The sequence below is a fragment of the Bos javanicus genome, chromosome 1 (genome assembly GCF_032452875.1).
Source record: "Bos javanicus breed banteng chromosome 1, ARS-OSU_banteng_1.0, whole genome shotgun sequence".
In the NCBI taxonomy this organism is placed as follows: domain Eukaryota; kingdom Metazoa; phylum Chordata; class Mammalia; order Artiodactyla; family Bovidae; genus Bos; species Bos javanicus.
This window is the reverse complement of record NC_083868.1, coordinates 95,237,520-95,252,552: the sequence shown is the minus strand read 5'-3', so window position 1 is coordinate 95,252,552 and position 15,033 is coordinate 95,237,520. Positions and strand designations below refer to the sequence as shown.

The window sequence follows — 15,033 nt, the reverse complement described above, 5'->3', positions numbered from 1 at the left end:
CGAAGAAAGAGAAATAAAACAGGATCAAACGAAACTGAGAGCAGAAATTATATAATCCAAGAAGACCCAAATGTATTCTATGTTTTTCCACTCAAAGTTTACCATGATTCATGTTTGTTTCTAGACTTCAAGGTCACTGTATTTTAAAATGTCATTTAGGATGGTTCTTGTGTTATTGGTTTGTTTTAACTTCAATTTCTAAAAGATACAGAAACAAGAAATACTTAGATGATTTTTTTCCCTTCCTATTCACATTTTAAAAAGTTCTTGAGTAATAGTGGCTTTTGACAAATCCAGAATTTTGAGGTGAATTCTACTTAATGTTAATAAAATCTCTCACTTGCAGTCTGCACATTTTCTCACAGTTAGCCAAGTGATCTTAATCCAGAATATTTAACAGGTATTCAAAACAGAAGTCTCAAGGAAATGAACAAAGGGTCACAGAAAACAGCTTAAAGGATCTCCTACTGGCTGTATTTGAGATAGTTTTAGCATCCAAAAGAATGATGGAAAAGAGTATGACAAGTTTTTTTGAGTGGAAAAGTAATTAAAAAAAAAAAAAATCCATGACTTCATAGATGCATAAAGATGTGGGAGAGGAAACTAATTAATAGAAGGAATGATAGAATTAGGAATGTCACCATCTTACAGCTATCAATACAGTAATATCTTCTGACAGTGATCGTTAATATTTACTCTAACCATCAGGTAAAAGGGGAAGAGGGTGCCCTTGGCAACAGGGAGTATGTCACATAACACTGGAACTAAGTGACCTCAGTGCTGAACATCACCAGAAGGTTCACACTGACATGTGTGCTTCCTTATGTGATGGAATGGGAGGTACATTCATATAGAGCTCTTGACAAACATTTTTAGCATGAATCTAACTATGAGGGAATAGTCACACAATCCAGATAGTTTTATATGCTATAAGAAAACTGGTCTGAACAATTCAAAAATATTAACTTTAACAAGACAAAAATTATAGGAGACTTTTGTTCTAGATTAAAGGAGACTAATGCAGCCCGTGTTCCTTGATTGGATCCTTGTATGGGGAGGACGTTACAGACATACTGGAATGACTGGGGAAGTTTGAGTATGGAATACAGATTAGATTTTATTCTCTCAGTGTTAAATCTCTTGGTTGTGATGTTATTGTGGTTATATACAAGAAGGTCCTTGTTTTTAGGAAATACGTGCTGAAGTTTTGGGGGTAAAATGTCATAAAATCAATAACTTCCTTTCAAATAGTTCTGGGGGAAAAAACCTAATTTTTGGTTTTTTAAGTGTGTGTATGTATAGGGACAAAACACGAACATACAGGTATAGCAAAATGTTAATGATTGGTCAGTGAGGTCAAGGGCATGTGGCGGCTCATAGTACTGTCCCTTTACTTTTCTATAGATTGGAAATGTTTCAAAATATATATTTGTGCAGATCAGGCAATTTCACAGAAAATTTTCCATTTCCAGATTTTCTGGGAAAATGGCAGTCTGTCACCCGAGATTGCTTAGATCCTGCTTGGCGATAATTGGATACATAACAGCTGCCTCCGTTAGAAAGGGTGAAGCATTTTTCAGTTTTTCGTAGTCTTTACCCTTCCCTTTTGCCTGATACATGTCCACTAACTCTTGACATTACCTGCCTGGTGACTATATGCATTTGTTGATTTCCTCAGTGAGGTAGGTTGTACCATTGGATGATAAGGCTATTTCCATATGCCAGAACTCTGGTAAGTTATTTAGAGCCCTAGCACAAGAGGTTAACACTGGATCTGGGTAGCACTTGACATGGTTCTCATCTTCACTGGTTCTTTGGTTATAGACTGAGTATCTGTCATCCCAAATGCATATAATTTTGTCATGAGAGACATCAAATTTTAAAATGTGTTTGTAAACACTGTTAAAAACTTGCTTGATAGGTAGTATAAATATTAAAATTCTCTTTCAGGTTTAATGTGTCACAAAATTGGGCTCTCTGGATTCTGTCTTGCAAAGTCAGTTGAACAGTCTTGCAATATTACTGAATACACTACTTAAAAGGTTTTCAGTGTGATGTGCCGAATCTTTTAACAAAAAAACATTTTGTGGAAATGTTTATAGATGCCAGTGCAGAAAGTAGGGTATAAGCTTCAATTACCTTTGTAAGTCGTTCTATCCTATGTTTAAGTGATTGCTTTCCGGTTCCACACCCAGGGAGGGCACTGAGTCTTTCTGGGTAATCATGAGCCTTCCCCCAAAATAAAAGAGCTATATGTGGTACAGGTTAGGGCTCAGTTAGCCAGTGACATGGTTCAAACACACAGAGGGAAGGAAAGGACTAATGCTAGCGTCAGGCTTGCCAGGAAAGCGTATCTACCTCATACTTGATCCATTTTTGTGGGGTTTTTCAACCCTATGAAGTTTGCTGTTCTTGAAAACGCTAGCAGCATCTCTACAGTTCCATGCATTTATAAGATTTCTGCCTTGGGAAGTAAACGGTGAGAATTTTTCTTAGAGAATTTGACAGAAGTGAACATAGACTCTCCTGGTATTTTAGGCAGAATCCATCTAGTTTCATCCATCCATTTTCTTTGGCATCACAGGATGTGTTTGAGAGAGAAACTTGAGTTGACCTGGGGTTCAGCAAGAGTAACGTATCTGGGGCTTTCCCCTTTCATTAAAGCCCCAGATCTCACACTTCCGTGGCTGATTAACTAAATTGTAGTACAGCTTTTGCCCAAAGAGACCCATTTTGCCTGCAGATAGACTGATGTGAATATTCCAAGTAGGGCTTTGCTCAAATCTTGGGCTAGGACAGAAAATCACTCTTTCTCCTGAATTCCAGAAGTAGCAACAAAAGCTCAGAGGACATTAGCCTCCCTTGCCCCATTTACCTTCTCCAGTCTTCCCTCCCATCCAGCTGGTCATACCAGCTGCAGAAGGAATTCATCTGTCATCTTCTGCTTTCTCTAAGGTTCCAGGCTCTATCTGGAACCCAAGTTGCTCTTGAAAATGTTTTCCTAGACTGAAAGGCAACTTCCCACAACATATGTTCACCTGTCTGCTGCTTTCTTGTCCACTGTTGAGAGTCTGATGTTCCCTTGTCTGTCTTTCAGGATTTCACATGAAGTAACCACTGAACCAGCTAAATGGCTGGAAAGCTGTTTGTCTTTGCATTTGTAGCATCAGGATGATTGACAGCTGAAGATATTTCTGGCACATTTGTCTTTGAGGTCTTAACTTTATTGTCTTTATGTTACATGAATTTATTCCTTTTAATTTTGCACATTTTTAATATTTGTATTTAACACCACTGTGGATCATAATTACTAAATGGAGATTCTTAGGTATTTAACCTTACTTTTGTATGCAGTTAGCTTCCCTGGTGGCTCAGGTGATAAAAGCATCTGCTTGCAATGCAGGAGACACAAGTTCAATCCCTGGGTTGGGAAGATCCCCTGGAGAAGGAAATGGCAACCCACTCCAGTTCTCTTGCCTGAAAAATTTCATGGATGGAGGAGTCTCGTAGGCTACAGTCCATGGGGTCGCAAAGAGCTGGACACGACAGTGATTTCACTTTCACTTGTATGCAGTTATTGATTCCTCCTTTTTCCATACAGGATAAGTAATATTTTAAAACATGAAGATGCAGATTCATTTTTCTGATTAGTAAAGCAATTCAGTAAGCATTTGTAAACTGTAAACTGTCATTCCTTCACCTTCATTTATTCTCATCAGCATTAGTAGGCATTGACTAGATAGCCAGTGTGTCCCTGTTATTGAGTCAATTTTTCTCTTTTTCATGCAGAAGTACTGTTTATTTCTGTTCATTTAGTTATTATATTGAATGTTTGCTTTTGATTTTAAGCCTCTTATCCTAAAAATGGGCATGACCAGAAGTTGCATATTTTCCATGCCCTTAGTTTATTATATATAATTGTTAAAGAGAGTAGCTAAGTCAGCTCCTTGGCAAATCTGAGAGAGCATATTATGTTATGCTGGGCATATCTGTAAATGAGCCCGGTGGATGAGAACTAGACAGAAGGGTTACAGAGAAATAATGCTGATGTCATTTCTTTGGAATGAAGGGGCTGCTGTTACAACCATAAATACGTTCTATAGCTAGCAGCTAAGTGTCTAGCTCTATTCCTTTTCTAAGAAGGGAAAAAAATGTGAAACAAGCCAGAGAAAAAAATTGTATTTATAAAGTGGGATATTTTAATTAATTTAGGTCTTACAGTTATACAAACAGTCTGAACTTACAGCTCTTTTTGGAACAAACATGAAAACCATTATTTGTGGAAAGTTTAAATTTCACATGACACACATTCCCTCTGTGTGTGGGGTTGTTTTTTGTTTTGTTTGTGTCCTTTTTCAGAAAAATGTATTTGCTTTGCTAGTGTATTTTTATTTTAAGCTTCCCTTTGCTAAAAATGCTTTATTTTCTTGGGTGGAGAGGAGGGAAGAAGGGTATAAGTTGCTTAGTTGAAGTTCTCCTTCCCTTTTTTTGGCCTTTCCAAATAGGGTAGTTTTTACCTCACTGGGGCATGTTTGAACTAGAGGCTTCCATCTTAATTCCTTTTTCAGAGATTCCCTACCCCCAAAGTGTCCATATCTACAAAATGAAATGCTCCCCACCCTCTCTGTTGAGGCTTCCCTGGTGGCTCAAATGGTAAAGAATCCACTTGCAATGCAGGAGACCTGGGTTCAGTCCCTAGGTTGGGAAGATCCCCTGCAGCAGGACATGGCAACCCACTCCAGTATTCTTGCCTTGAGAATTCCATGGATAGAGGAGCCTGGCAGGCTACAGTCCATGGAGTTGCAAAGAGTCAGACTCGACTGAAGTGACTAACACACCCACACTCACACCCACACCCACTCAGTGCCACCGCCCCCCAATCCTTTGGCAAGCTGAGAATGCCCCATAATCTTTTTTACTGATCACAGCCTTTACTGCAGGGAAAAGACTTTTAAATATTAAGAAGGTGATGATATAAAAGGTTGAGTTATTGTGTCTGCCCACTTCAGCCATGGTCACAATCAAAATTGAAGCAGGTGGTTTTAATCTGTTTTCTTGCCTTATGGCAGCTTCAGTATGGGGAGAAACAAACACAAAGTTGGCTTATAAGATTTGCCTCTGGATAAATTTACTTGTTGCAAAACCAGAGGGCAGAAGGCAGCCCTGATAATGGAGAAAGAGCCCCTTTTTTCCCACAGCCTTACCCGTCTGCCTCTTCCAGACAATCTCTTGTTCACATTGACACACACCAAATTCTTGGGGGTCCCGGGAGGTCATAAACACACAAGACATAGTTTCCTCTTTAAACTTGGTATGAAAGGTATCCTAATGGCAAAATCACCAGAACTGTTCTTCCTTGTTTTGTTAATTTTTGTGAGGGGATTACTTATTTTTTTTCTCCTTTCTCTCACACTCATGGTGTGTGCGAGAGTGAGCGACAGAGGTAGAGAAAAAGACATCATGTAAGCAAGCAGAAGCAAGATCCAGCTCTAAAACGGATTCTGTAGAGCTGGTCTCCTAGGCTGTTCAATGGGAAGGGTAATAATGCATAGACTACTCCCAGGCACTGTTAAATCTTGCTTAGGAAGAGGTCTGAGTTAATTGAGTTATTTAGGTGGTAGAATCCTGGATTTGGGGATTTATATGCCAGAAAGTTAGCTTTCACACTAGAGTTTATTTTATATGTGGTAAGTAACTGTCACTTTAGCTCATTTAAACAAATTTCATTTTCACTCTTGTTTGTGCAGATTGTGTGCCTGGCATTTACTTTTTTCTCTTAGTCTGTGGCAACACAAATGGAAAAGCATGAAATAAATGTAGCGTGAATGCATTTTCTTCTTTTTTCCTTATTCACAATTCAGAATCTTGAAAGAAAGAAGGCATCCAGTCTAGCTTTGATACCACATTTCTCCTGATATAATAGGGTAATGATCATCCTGTCACTACCTTTCCTCCTCACGCCCTGCCCTTTTTATTTTTGATCTTTGAGAAGGCAATGGCACCCACTCCAGTACTCTTGCCTGGAAAGTCCCATGGACAGAGGAGCCTGGTAGGCTGCAGTCCATGGGGTCGCAAAGAGTCGGACACAACTGAGCGACTTCACTTTCACTTTTCACTTTCATGCATTGGAGAAGGAAATGACAACCCACTCCAGTGTTCTTGCCTGAAGAATCCCGGGGACGGGGGAGCCTGATGGGCTGCCGTCTGTGGGGTTGCACAGAGTCGGACACAACTGAAGTGACTTAGCAGCAGCAGCAGCAGAATCCTTTGTTTATTTGGCTCCATCCATGACCTACTTTTTCTTATTCTTCCTTTCCTCACATGGCTTGTCCCCCAAAGGCCTTTGCTCTAATCATTCGACAGCTTTTTCAGAGTTTAAGAAAGAAATCCCAAAACACAAACACTCTCATGGGACTTGTGGGGGTGTCTCTGCTGCCAGCTCCATTCTCCCATCCACGTCAGTGCGCTCACCCGGCAGTCCCAGCCCCCTGCTCTACCCTCTCCACACCCTGTCCCTCAGGACTCCTCATTCCTGATGATGCAGCCAGAGGCTCCAGCTTGCTCTGGGACACGTTACCTGACTTCACTTGTCCTCCTGGGGAAGTGAATCCTCCTCGTTTGTCCCTCAGCCTCACTCCTCAGTCAGCAAAGACACAGTGCAGGTATTGTGCTCCAGACTGAAGGCGAAAACTGTGATGTGCAGGAAAGACTGCAGTCCTGCCTCCTGCTGTAAAACGAAGTGGAGAAGGTCCATCTTGCCAAGGAGGTTGTAAAGATCAGCACGGCGATGGTGCCCGACCAGCACATGTCTACATGCTCAGGAAATGCCAGCTTTCCTTATTATAAGGCAGACACGAGGAGTCCTGACCTCTCTCTGGAAGTTGTTTAGTTGTTTTTCTCTCAGTCAGCCTTTCATTTGTATGTCTGGTTCTTACCTGAAACCCATTTTTTTTTCCCAGTCTTAAGCAGATCTTTCTCCCCACCCCGCCCACCCCACACCTCCTTCTAACTCAACCTCCTTTCCCATTTTTCCTTTTTCTCTCACCTGTGTGTGTTTGAAAGCTGGCTGGGGGTAGGAGGTCTTCAATTTTTTTTTTTTTTTAAACACTCTTTCATGCCCTATGTCTAGTCATAGTCCAGAGGATTCTTCCTTTGCAGAGCTCTTCAATCCTTTCTTTGTTGGATAGGCGATCATCTCTCTTCTCATCTAAAACTTTATTAAGTGGTCCCCAACCTTTTTGGCACCAGGGACTGGTTTTGTGGAAGCTAGTTTTTCCACAGATGGGGTGTGGAGGGTGGTTCAGGCAGTAATGGGAGTGATGGGGATCTGAGATGTACCCGCCCACCTTCACTTCCTGCTGTGCGGTCTGGTTGCTAACAGGTCATGGGGCGGGGAAGGTTGGTGGTGGTTGGGGACCCCTGCTTTATTACCTCAAAAATAAGGTTTGGCTTCTTATCCTGAAACATTTTAAATGTCTGTCAGAACAGCTAGCTGTTTGAACGTATCTAGTGTTTGAATTGTATCTCTGTTGAGTGTTTGAAATCATAGGGTCCTTCAAACTCTGGAATAACCAGTGATTCAGAAAGTTTTGTCTTTAACAACTGAACTAGTTTCTTTATTGCAGCTGTGCTCATGTGTTTTTTACTAACAATTAACTTCTGAGATACACAGTATTTACAGTTGACTCAGTAGGAGTTCCCAGAAAACGTGAGGATATGTTTTGAGTTATGGGTGTAGTCCATTGTCTATATCTTAACACGAATACATGATCATAAATGAGCTTAGGACATTCAGTCTTTTGAAGGTGAATTTTCTTTTAGTTACAATTTTAAAAAATATTATATTGCCACCAACCCATTTATTTTTCTCACCAAAATAAAGGTAAACATGTTATGCCAAGCAGAATGCAATGGGGGGAAAAAAAGAACTGATTCCTTTAAGGTGGAGCCAACTAGAAGTTCTTGTTATTTTTTATGTAGGCTTGGTTTATTTACTGAGTCAACAAGTATGCATTGGGCTCTGACCCTGCAGGATCTATTAGAGGCACTCTGGGCTGCATTGTGAGCGTATCCTGCAGTGGGGCCTGGAGCTGAAGTATATGCTGTGGCCTCTTCTAGTGTCCCCCACACGTGAAACTAGGGGTGGCATTTTTAAGTGCTAGAAAAAAAGAATGTGTGCCAGAGGTCTTTGTGTGACCCACAAGGTTTAAAATATTTAACTGTCTGGTTATCAACAGAAATATATGGGCTTTCCCAGGTGGCACAGTGGTAAAGAATCCGCCTGCCAAAGCAGGAGATGCAAGAGACGCAGGTTCGATCCTGGGGTGGGGAAAATCCTCTGGAGAAGGGAATGGCTACCCACTCGAGTATTCTCGCCTGGAGAATTCCATGGACAGAGGAGCCTGGCAGGCTACAGTCCGTGGGGTCGCAAAGAGTTGGACACAACTGAGTGACTAACACTTTGACTTTTTCAAATTATTGACAGAAAAAATATATCTGCTCCAGATCTGTAGTTTAACTTCCTTCCTAAAGCTTTTATTTTAGCAGAAAAGAAGTAATAAATGAGGGAACAATTAAACAGGAGAATTAATGTCTGATTTTGATGACTGCTGCAGGAGAATCGGTAGAATAGGAGAATGACTGGAGGAAACCTGGGGCAAGTGGATAGGGGTTGAGATGGGATTCTTTGAAATTAGACCTGAACATCGTGAATGCACAGTCTGTGAAGAGCTGGGCTTACTAACCTGTTCTCACCCCTAGTCCATTCCTCCCTCCTCCTCCAAATGTCTGCTTGCCCGTAGTATGCAGCTGGATGTTGGTTCGTAGGAAACTTCTAGAACTTCTCTCACTTGGAGAGCCTTTACCATGACACCTGTCACTCTGTAATCACCTATTTGCTTCCATTCCTCACCCCTAACCCCACCCCTCGCTAGACTTGAAATATCTTGGGGTCAAGGACATGTCTTGGTAATCATGTATCCCTAGGTATATAGCTCATAAACTAGTTGAACAGTTAAGTTAATCTGTAGACTCAAAATTAGATTCCATCAAGCAGGTTGTGAAAGTCAGATGTTTCCTTTAGCAAAACAGGTTCTTAAGTTTAAATTCTGTCATTTATCCTATTTATACATATCCTTCCCACCCCATCCTCGCTCCTCCAAGCAATTCTCCCCTTTCATTTCAAAAACAATTCTTGCTCTACCCCAAAACTTGCCTGTCTCCCCATCTTATTTAAAAATACTATCCTTTCCGTTGATCCAGCCCCCAACTAGGGATTCTCTTTGATTCTTCACATTCCCTCATCCTTGCCTATCATGCCCTTTCCTTTAGCACCTGTACCTCTAGAACCATACCTGTTTTTAGCATCTTTACTACCACCCCCTGCTCCGGCCAGTTCCACCCTTCACCTGGACCAGTTCAGCAGTGTGCTGACTGGTCTTTCTGCTCCCACTCTTAGCTTCCATATATCCATTATTCATGCAGACAAGCAGATATTTTCAAACTCAAAATAATATTGTGTCAGTCCCTCCACTAAAACACACCAGTGGTTTCTTATTGAACTTAGAATAAAAACTGAGTTAAAAAATCTGAACTCACAGCCCTACATGAACTGGCCCCTATGTTCAACCTCATCTCCTTATTGCTCTCAGCTTCTGGCTGCACTGGTCTCCCCTGTCTCCTCCTCAGGGTTCTCTATTCCCTGTTGCCTGTTGAATTATTAGGTGGAATTCCATGTTAATCTAGTCAGCTCTGTGAATATGTAAACCAATAGTAGTGTCAGGTTAGCACAATCACAGTGAAATCCGTACCCCCAAAGACATCCCCATTCCTGGTTTTTATCATCATGCTTGTGGTACCGGAAGTTCATGGTAACAGGCAACTGACTTAATGATAACCCTTGCTAAAGGCCTTGGGAAAGGAAGTTGACAACCTTGCTGACTTCTAATGGTGTTAACTGATTTCTCTTTTTCTCCCTCTTTTTGCCATGCAGAGTATGAGCTGGAAGTAAAGAGGGTGCAAGACATTCTTTCGGGAATAGAGAAGCCACAGGTATGTCTTCTGGATTTCTCAGCATAAATGGTGCTCTTTTAAGTATTTCAAACATGCTTTTCTTTTACCACACAGTAGGTAAGCAAAAGGGCCCCTTCCCATTGCAGATTATTCATAAACTATGAAATAGAGCTGTTATTAATGGAGCATGAAAATATAAAACAGCAGTCTTCTGTTTAGTCATCATCCACTAAAATGTCTTCTTTATTTAGATATTCTGAATGCAATTAGGTATTCATCCCAACATCCAAGGATACACCACCACCGCCACCACCCCCCCCCACACATACAAGGTCTACAGTAAAGTTTTCTTTTGGTAATTTCCCTTTACCCTTGTAAATGTAGTAATAATAATTTTTTGAAAACCTCAGTAATTCAAAGTATTTTTCCAGGTAAATTTCAAAAGATACTTAAATATGAACTGAGTAAAATAAGTCCAAACTGTAATGGCAAGGAAAAAAAAACTGGTGGGAGTAGTGATATTGTGAGAGTTCAGTTCGATTTTGCCAGATGCTTTGAAATTCAAGTGAAAAATTCAAAATGTTGATTCAGCCTTTCATCTGAGTTTAGAGAGCCAAAGTTCTTTGGAGGGTTTTCTAGCTGAATTGGAAAACCTTACTTCTTCATGTGTTTCAAATACTGAGACTTTTAACAGAAGGGTCCAAACATGCCTCAGGGCACATAGTTGAGTTTGACTAAACCTAAAAACATGAGGTGTGCCGGACTCTGGGCACAATAGGGCACTTGTGGAGGAGCAGGGTGTTGATGCTGGGTTGGGGAGTCTGCACTTAATCCAGTAAGGAGCAGGTTGCCGTTGCGAGTTTGCGAGCAAAGAAGTTATATAATCAGGACTGTACTTTAAGGAGTATCAAACAGTGGGCAAGTGCAGTGCAGTGAGCAGAGAGGATGGACCCAAGGAGACGAGACAAGTGTTAGGAATGTGTTACTGTAGTGCTGATGAGAGACCGTGGGAGTCAAAGTTAGGGTGATACATCAGGTGTGGCAAGGAGAGGACAGACATGAGAGCCATTCTAGAGAAATCCATCAGGCGCGACAACCTGTTAGATATCAGGTGTCATGGATAGCTGGGCTTTCAGGCTTAGATGCCTCCTTTCAGGAGTTGCTTCCTCTGAGCTGGCTGCCCTGACTTTTGTCCCATCAACTGGGATGCTCCACTCGATGTTTGGTACCACTGGTCTTTCTTCAGCTTCACTGTGTGTATGTGATATATTGTGCTCTGTTTCCTTGTTTTTGTGTCTTTCCCAGTCGTCTATGAGTTCCTCTAGAAAAGTTCATGTCTGTGTCCTTTTTGTGTCTTCAGTGCCATTCTTAGACATGTGGAATTTGTTTCGCAAGCAGGGTATCCAGGAAGACGAGTAAGTGGGCAGTCAAAAGGATCTGGTAGATCAGTGCTGTAGAGAGAGGGCAATGAGATAGCCATGGGAGAACACGTGCGAGGGAGTGAGGGGAATGGATGATAGCTTTGTGGATGGGGCCGAGTGTAGGGAGAGATTACAGAAGGCTTGAGGGCAGAGTCATAAAACAGGCATATGTGTACGTTAGGACTCAGAAGTCATAATCAGCGTGAGAAGGCAGAGTGACAGTTTAGTTGATGTCCCAGTTGTACTCAGACAGCTTCCTCTGGTCTCTGTCACGTGTACACACACACCGTGTTTTTCTTGAGTTATACCTGGTCATTTCTTTACTGCAGATGATGGAGTCTATTTCTGAGGATCATGTGGCTCTAGCAAGATAAAAACAGTATTTATATGCATTGGTCCTTACCCCGATTCAGTGTTTATTAAGTGCTAAAATCTTTTCAGGTTTTACAGCAAGGTAGACAGGTTTTTGTGTAAATGGCCATGATGTTCAGTGTACTTATAATCAGATTCTTATCTGAGAGGTCAAAAAGTCCCAAGTGGGTCTCATTTGGCTAAAATCAAGGTATCAGCTAGGGCTATACTCCTCTCTGGGGCAAATCTGTTTCCTCTCCCCTTCCAGTATCTAGAGGCTGCCCGTGTTGCTTGCTCACACCCATTCCATTCTCATACTTCCTTCTCCTGACTCTGACTTTCCTGCCTCCCTTTTTTACCTACAAAGACACTTATTATTACCTCAGGCCCACTCAGATAAGCCAGGGTAGTCCCATCCTCTCAAGGTCCTTCACTTAATCACCTCTGCAGAGTCTCTTTTTACCTTTTAGGTCCCAGGGATAAGAATTCAGACATCTTGAGGGAGGCATGTTGTTCTTCTGACCACCACACCCACCACTGGTCCCCAGATAAACCTCTGCTGAGTGACAGTCCACCCATCCTTCTGATCCCCATGAATTGTTTATACCATTATTCTCCCTTCCTTCCTCTTCTCTCCCCTCTGTCTGAAGTTCATGCCCATGGTTGTGTCTTATTCATCTTTGTGCCCCTGGTACCTCGCACTGTCCTTGGCACAGTGTGAGCCCTTAACAAATATTTGGTAAATAAATGTGTGGCAGACTGCAGTGGCTGTAGTGAGGCTCTGCCAGGTGAGACAGATGCTGGTAGCCTGGCCAGCTCAGATGAGGCTCAGCCAGCCTGGTGGGATGTAGGGACGGCTGGGAGCCAGGGTGGGAGGCAGCAGCATGGAGGGGCGGTGGGGGGTCCTGTGAGTTGGGGCCCAGCGTGGCCATTAGCTGTCTTTGTGACCCTGAGCCAAGGTTTCCTTATCTTTGGAAGGTTGAATAATAAATACCACCTTGGATTATCTGAGAAGTAAATTATATGCTATTTATAGAGTCCTTGGAATGGAGTATTTTCCTATAGTTTATAGCATATCATTAGGCAAAGGCGAGACTCTCTGCAACATGCTGAAGTGGGAAGGAGGGCTGTTCACCTTCTAGGAAAAGAAACAGCTGCAGAAAGTTCAGCACACAGTTGTCTAAAGGATTGTTGTTCTTGTTTTTTTCTTGCAGCCGCATCTGGTAACACTTCCAAATAATACTCATGTATTTTTCTTCAAAGTTTTGCAGATGATTTGTTTTAGGTATAGGAGCATTATCGAGGACCTGTAGATTCTAGTCGTCTTTCTAGAACTTTGGGCACCCTGAATTAAGCAAGTCATTTATGCTTCAGAAACCCAGATACTATAAAAATCCAAGTACTTATCATTAAATAAAAGAGGGTACAAATATACTACGTGTTTGTCCCAAGACTGTAACAATTAGGTGTCTTGGGGACTATACTCATAAACCACTGCTATACCAGAGAGATAAGCTGGATACTATTCTAAGTGTTTTAGGAATTAACTTCTGCAGTCCCAGCCAGTTCCAACCTGACATGGTTTAGTCTGCTCTGATGGTGATGCTCGATGAAGTCTCCCCTGAACTGCTGGACAGTTCGTTTTCAGTATGTAAATAAATGTAACCAGGAATTGAGGTTCTGCATCGTTTCCATCCGCTAATGTTTAGCTTGTAGAAACAATGGATTTGTTGGCTCCAGACATGAGTAAACGACCTAAGGAGAACAACAGTCCCTACAAGAAACAATCCGTTGACAGATAAATAGCCATAGATCTGGAGACAGATTCAAGGGTCTTCGCACTTAAGGAATTATAGTAACAGATGATTCTGAAATCCCTAAATTTGAATATCCTTTTTCTGTGAATAATGATCTCTTTGACCTTTTCCTTTTAAATTTTCCTTTATGTTTGTATTTTTTGTGATGGTACTTTAGAAGTGAAGCCAGTATTGCTATGGAAATATTTTCTTAACATACTCCCTAGATTGGATCAGCAGGCCTCCCGCATAGTTAAATCCAAAGACCAGACCAAATTTAGAAGCTATTAACTTACACAGAATATTTTTGAACATGGGAGTAACAGTGTAGTAACTTTATGAGAGTAAGTGGTGTTTTGGATCCAAATAATGAATGTCATTTGCATATAAGATAGTCTGAAAATTAAGACAGTAAACTTTCACAGAATAAAAATACCAGGATGAATAGGAGGTTAAAGGGAGAAAGAGAACACTGAGGATTACATATGAAATAGCTGCAAGATAATGCAATCTTATCATTTGTGAACATGAGTATAAATATATATATGCCTTTAGCTAGCAGCTGTTCTCAAGTTCACATCTATATTTAATAAATACATAACAGAAATGATCTCTAATCAGTGTGTAATCATTGAGAAGTAAATAGTGGTTTTTATGAGTCCTTCAGAGATACTTCAAAGCGGTTTAAGTAATTTCTATACAGACTTACAATAGTAACCTTCACAGTAGACTCTTTTATATCTCTAGCGCTGAAACAAATGTCACATTGGGCCTTGTCCAATAATTTTGTAACTGGCAATCACCACTTGTATCACCATTCAAAGGAGATTGACTTCTGTTTATGGTAGAATAGTTAAACATCATAAAGTCAGTTAGTTTTATGGCTTCTAAACTTCTTTTTTTGGATCACTGCCATGACAGTCATTGTGATGATCAGATTAGCCATGCCCTAGTTCAGTTCAGTGGTCACTGCAGGTGAGAAAGTTTCACCAGAGAGAGAGAGAGACCCTAAATGAATGAAGGGGAAGCTTGTTTAAGAATGCTGTCACTCCAAAGTAGACTTGAACCCAGCCTAGTTCTTAGAGTTCTGAATCTCTCATTAAGGTTATCAGCTCCCTGGATGCTTGGAGTAAAGGCCTCCACTGCTGATGACCCCTTTACATGACATTCTCCTGAAAGGCACTGTGTAATTCCCTGGCATCAAACCTGGGATGGAAGTGAGTTCCAAGTTCTAACAGAGACAAAGCACTCTTTCTCTCAGGACTCTAATGCCTGAAGAAAGGAAACCTGAGACCCAGAAAGGCTCAGTGAAAGGCAGGGCAGGGGGAGCACAGAAGGGACTAGGCCTTACAAGTCTGGTAGTAATCTAGGTGGCAGGCTGCTCATATCCAGGGAAGAATTCCCAGAAGCCGCCAACCTTTGAAAATGATGCTGAGTTCTCCAAGTGTACTTCC

General features: G+C 41.4%; 1 protein-coding gene across 8 annotated transcripts in view; it reads left to right on the top strand.

Moving 5' to 3' along the window:
* FNDC3B (fibronectin type III domain containing 3B) overlaps positions 1 to 15,033 on the top strand; it is a 356,072-nt gene that overhangs the window by 240,017 nt on the left and 101,022 nt on the right. For all 8 annotated transcript variants that reach the window (XM_061415723.1, XM_061415747.1, XM_061415714.1 and 5 more), the window contains one exon: positions 9,992 to 10,050. In XM_061415723.1, the coding sequence (XP_061271707.1) occupies positions 9,992 to 10,050 (59 nt within the window). The remainder of the gene's footprint in view (positions 1 to 9,991; positions 10,051 to 15,033) is intronic.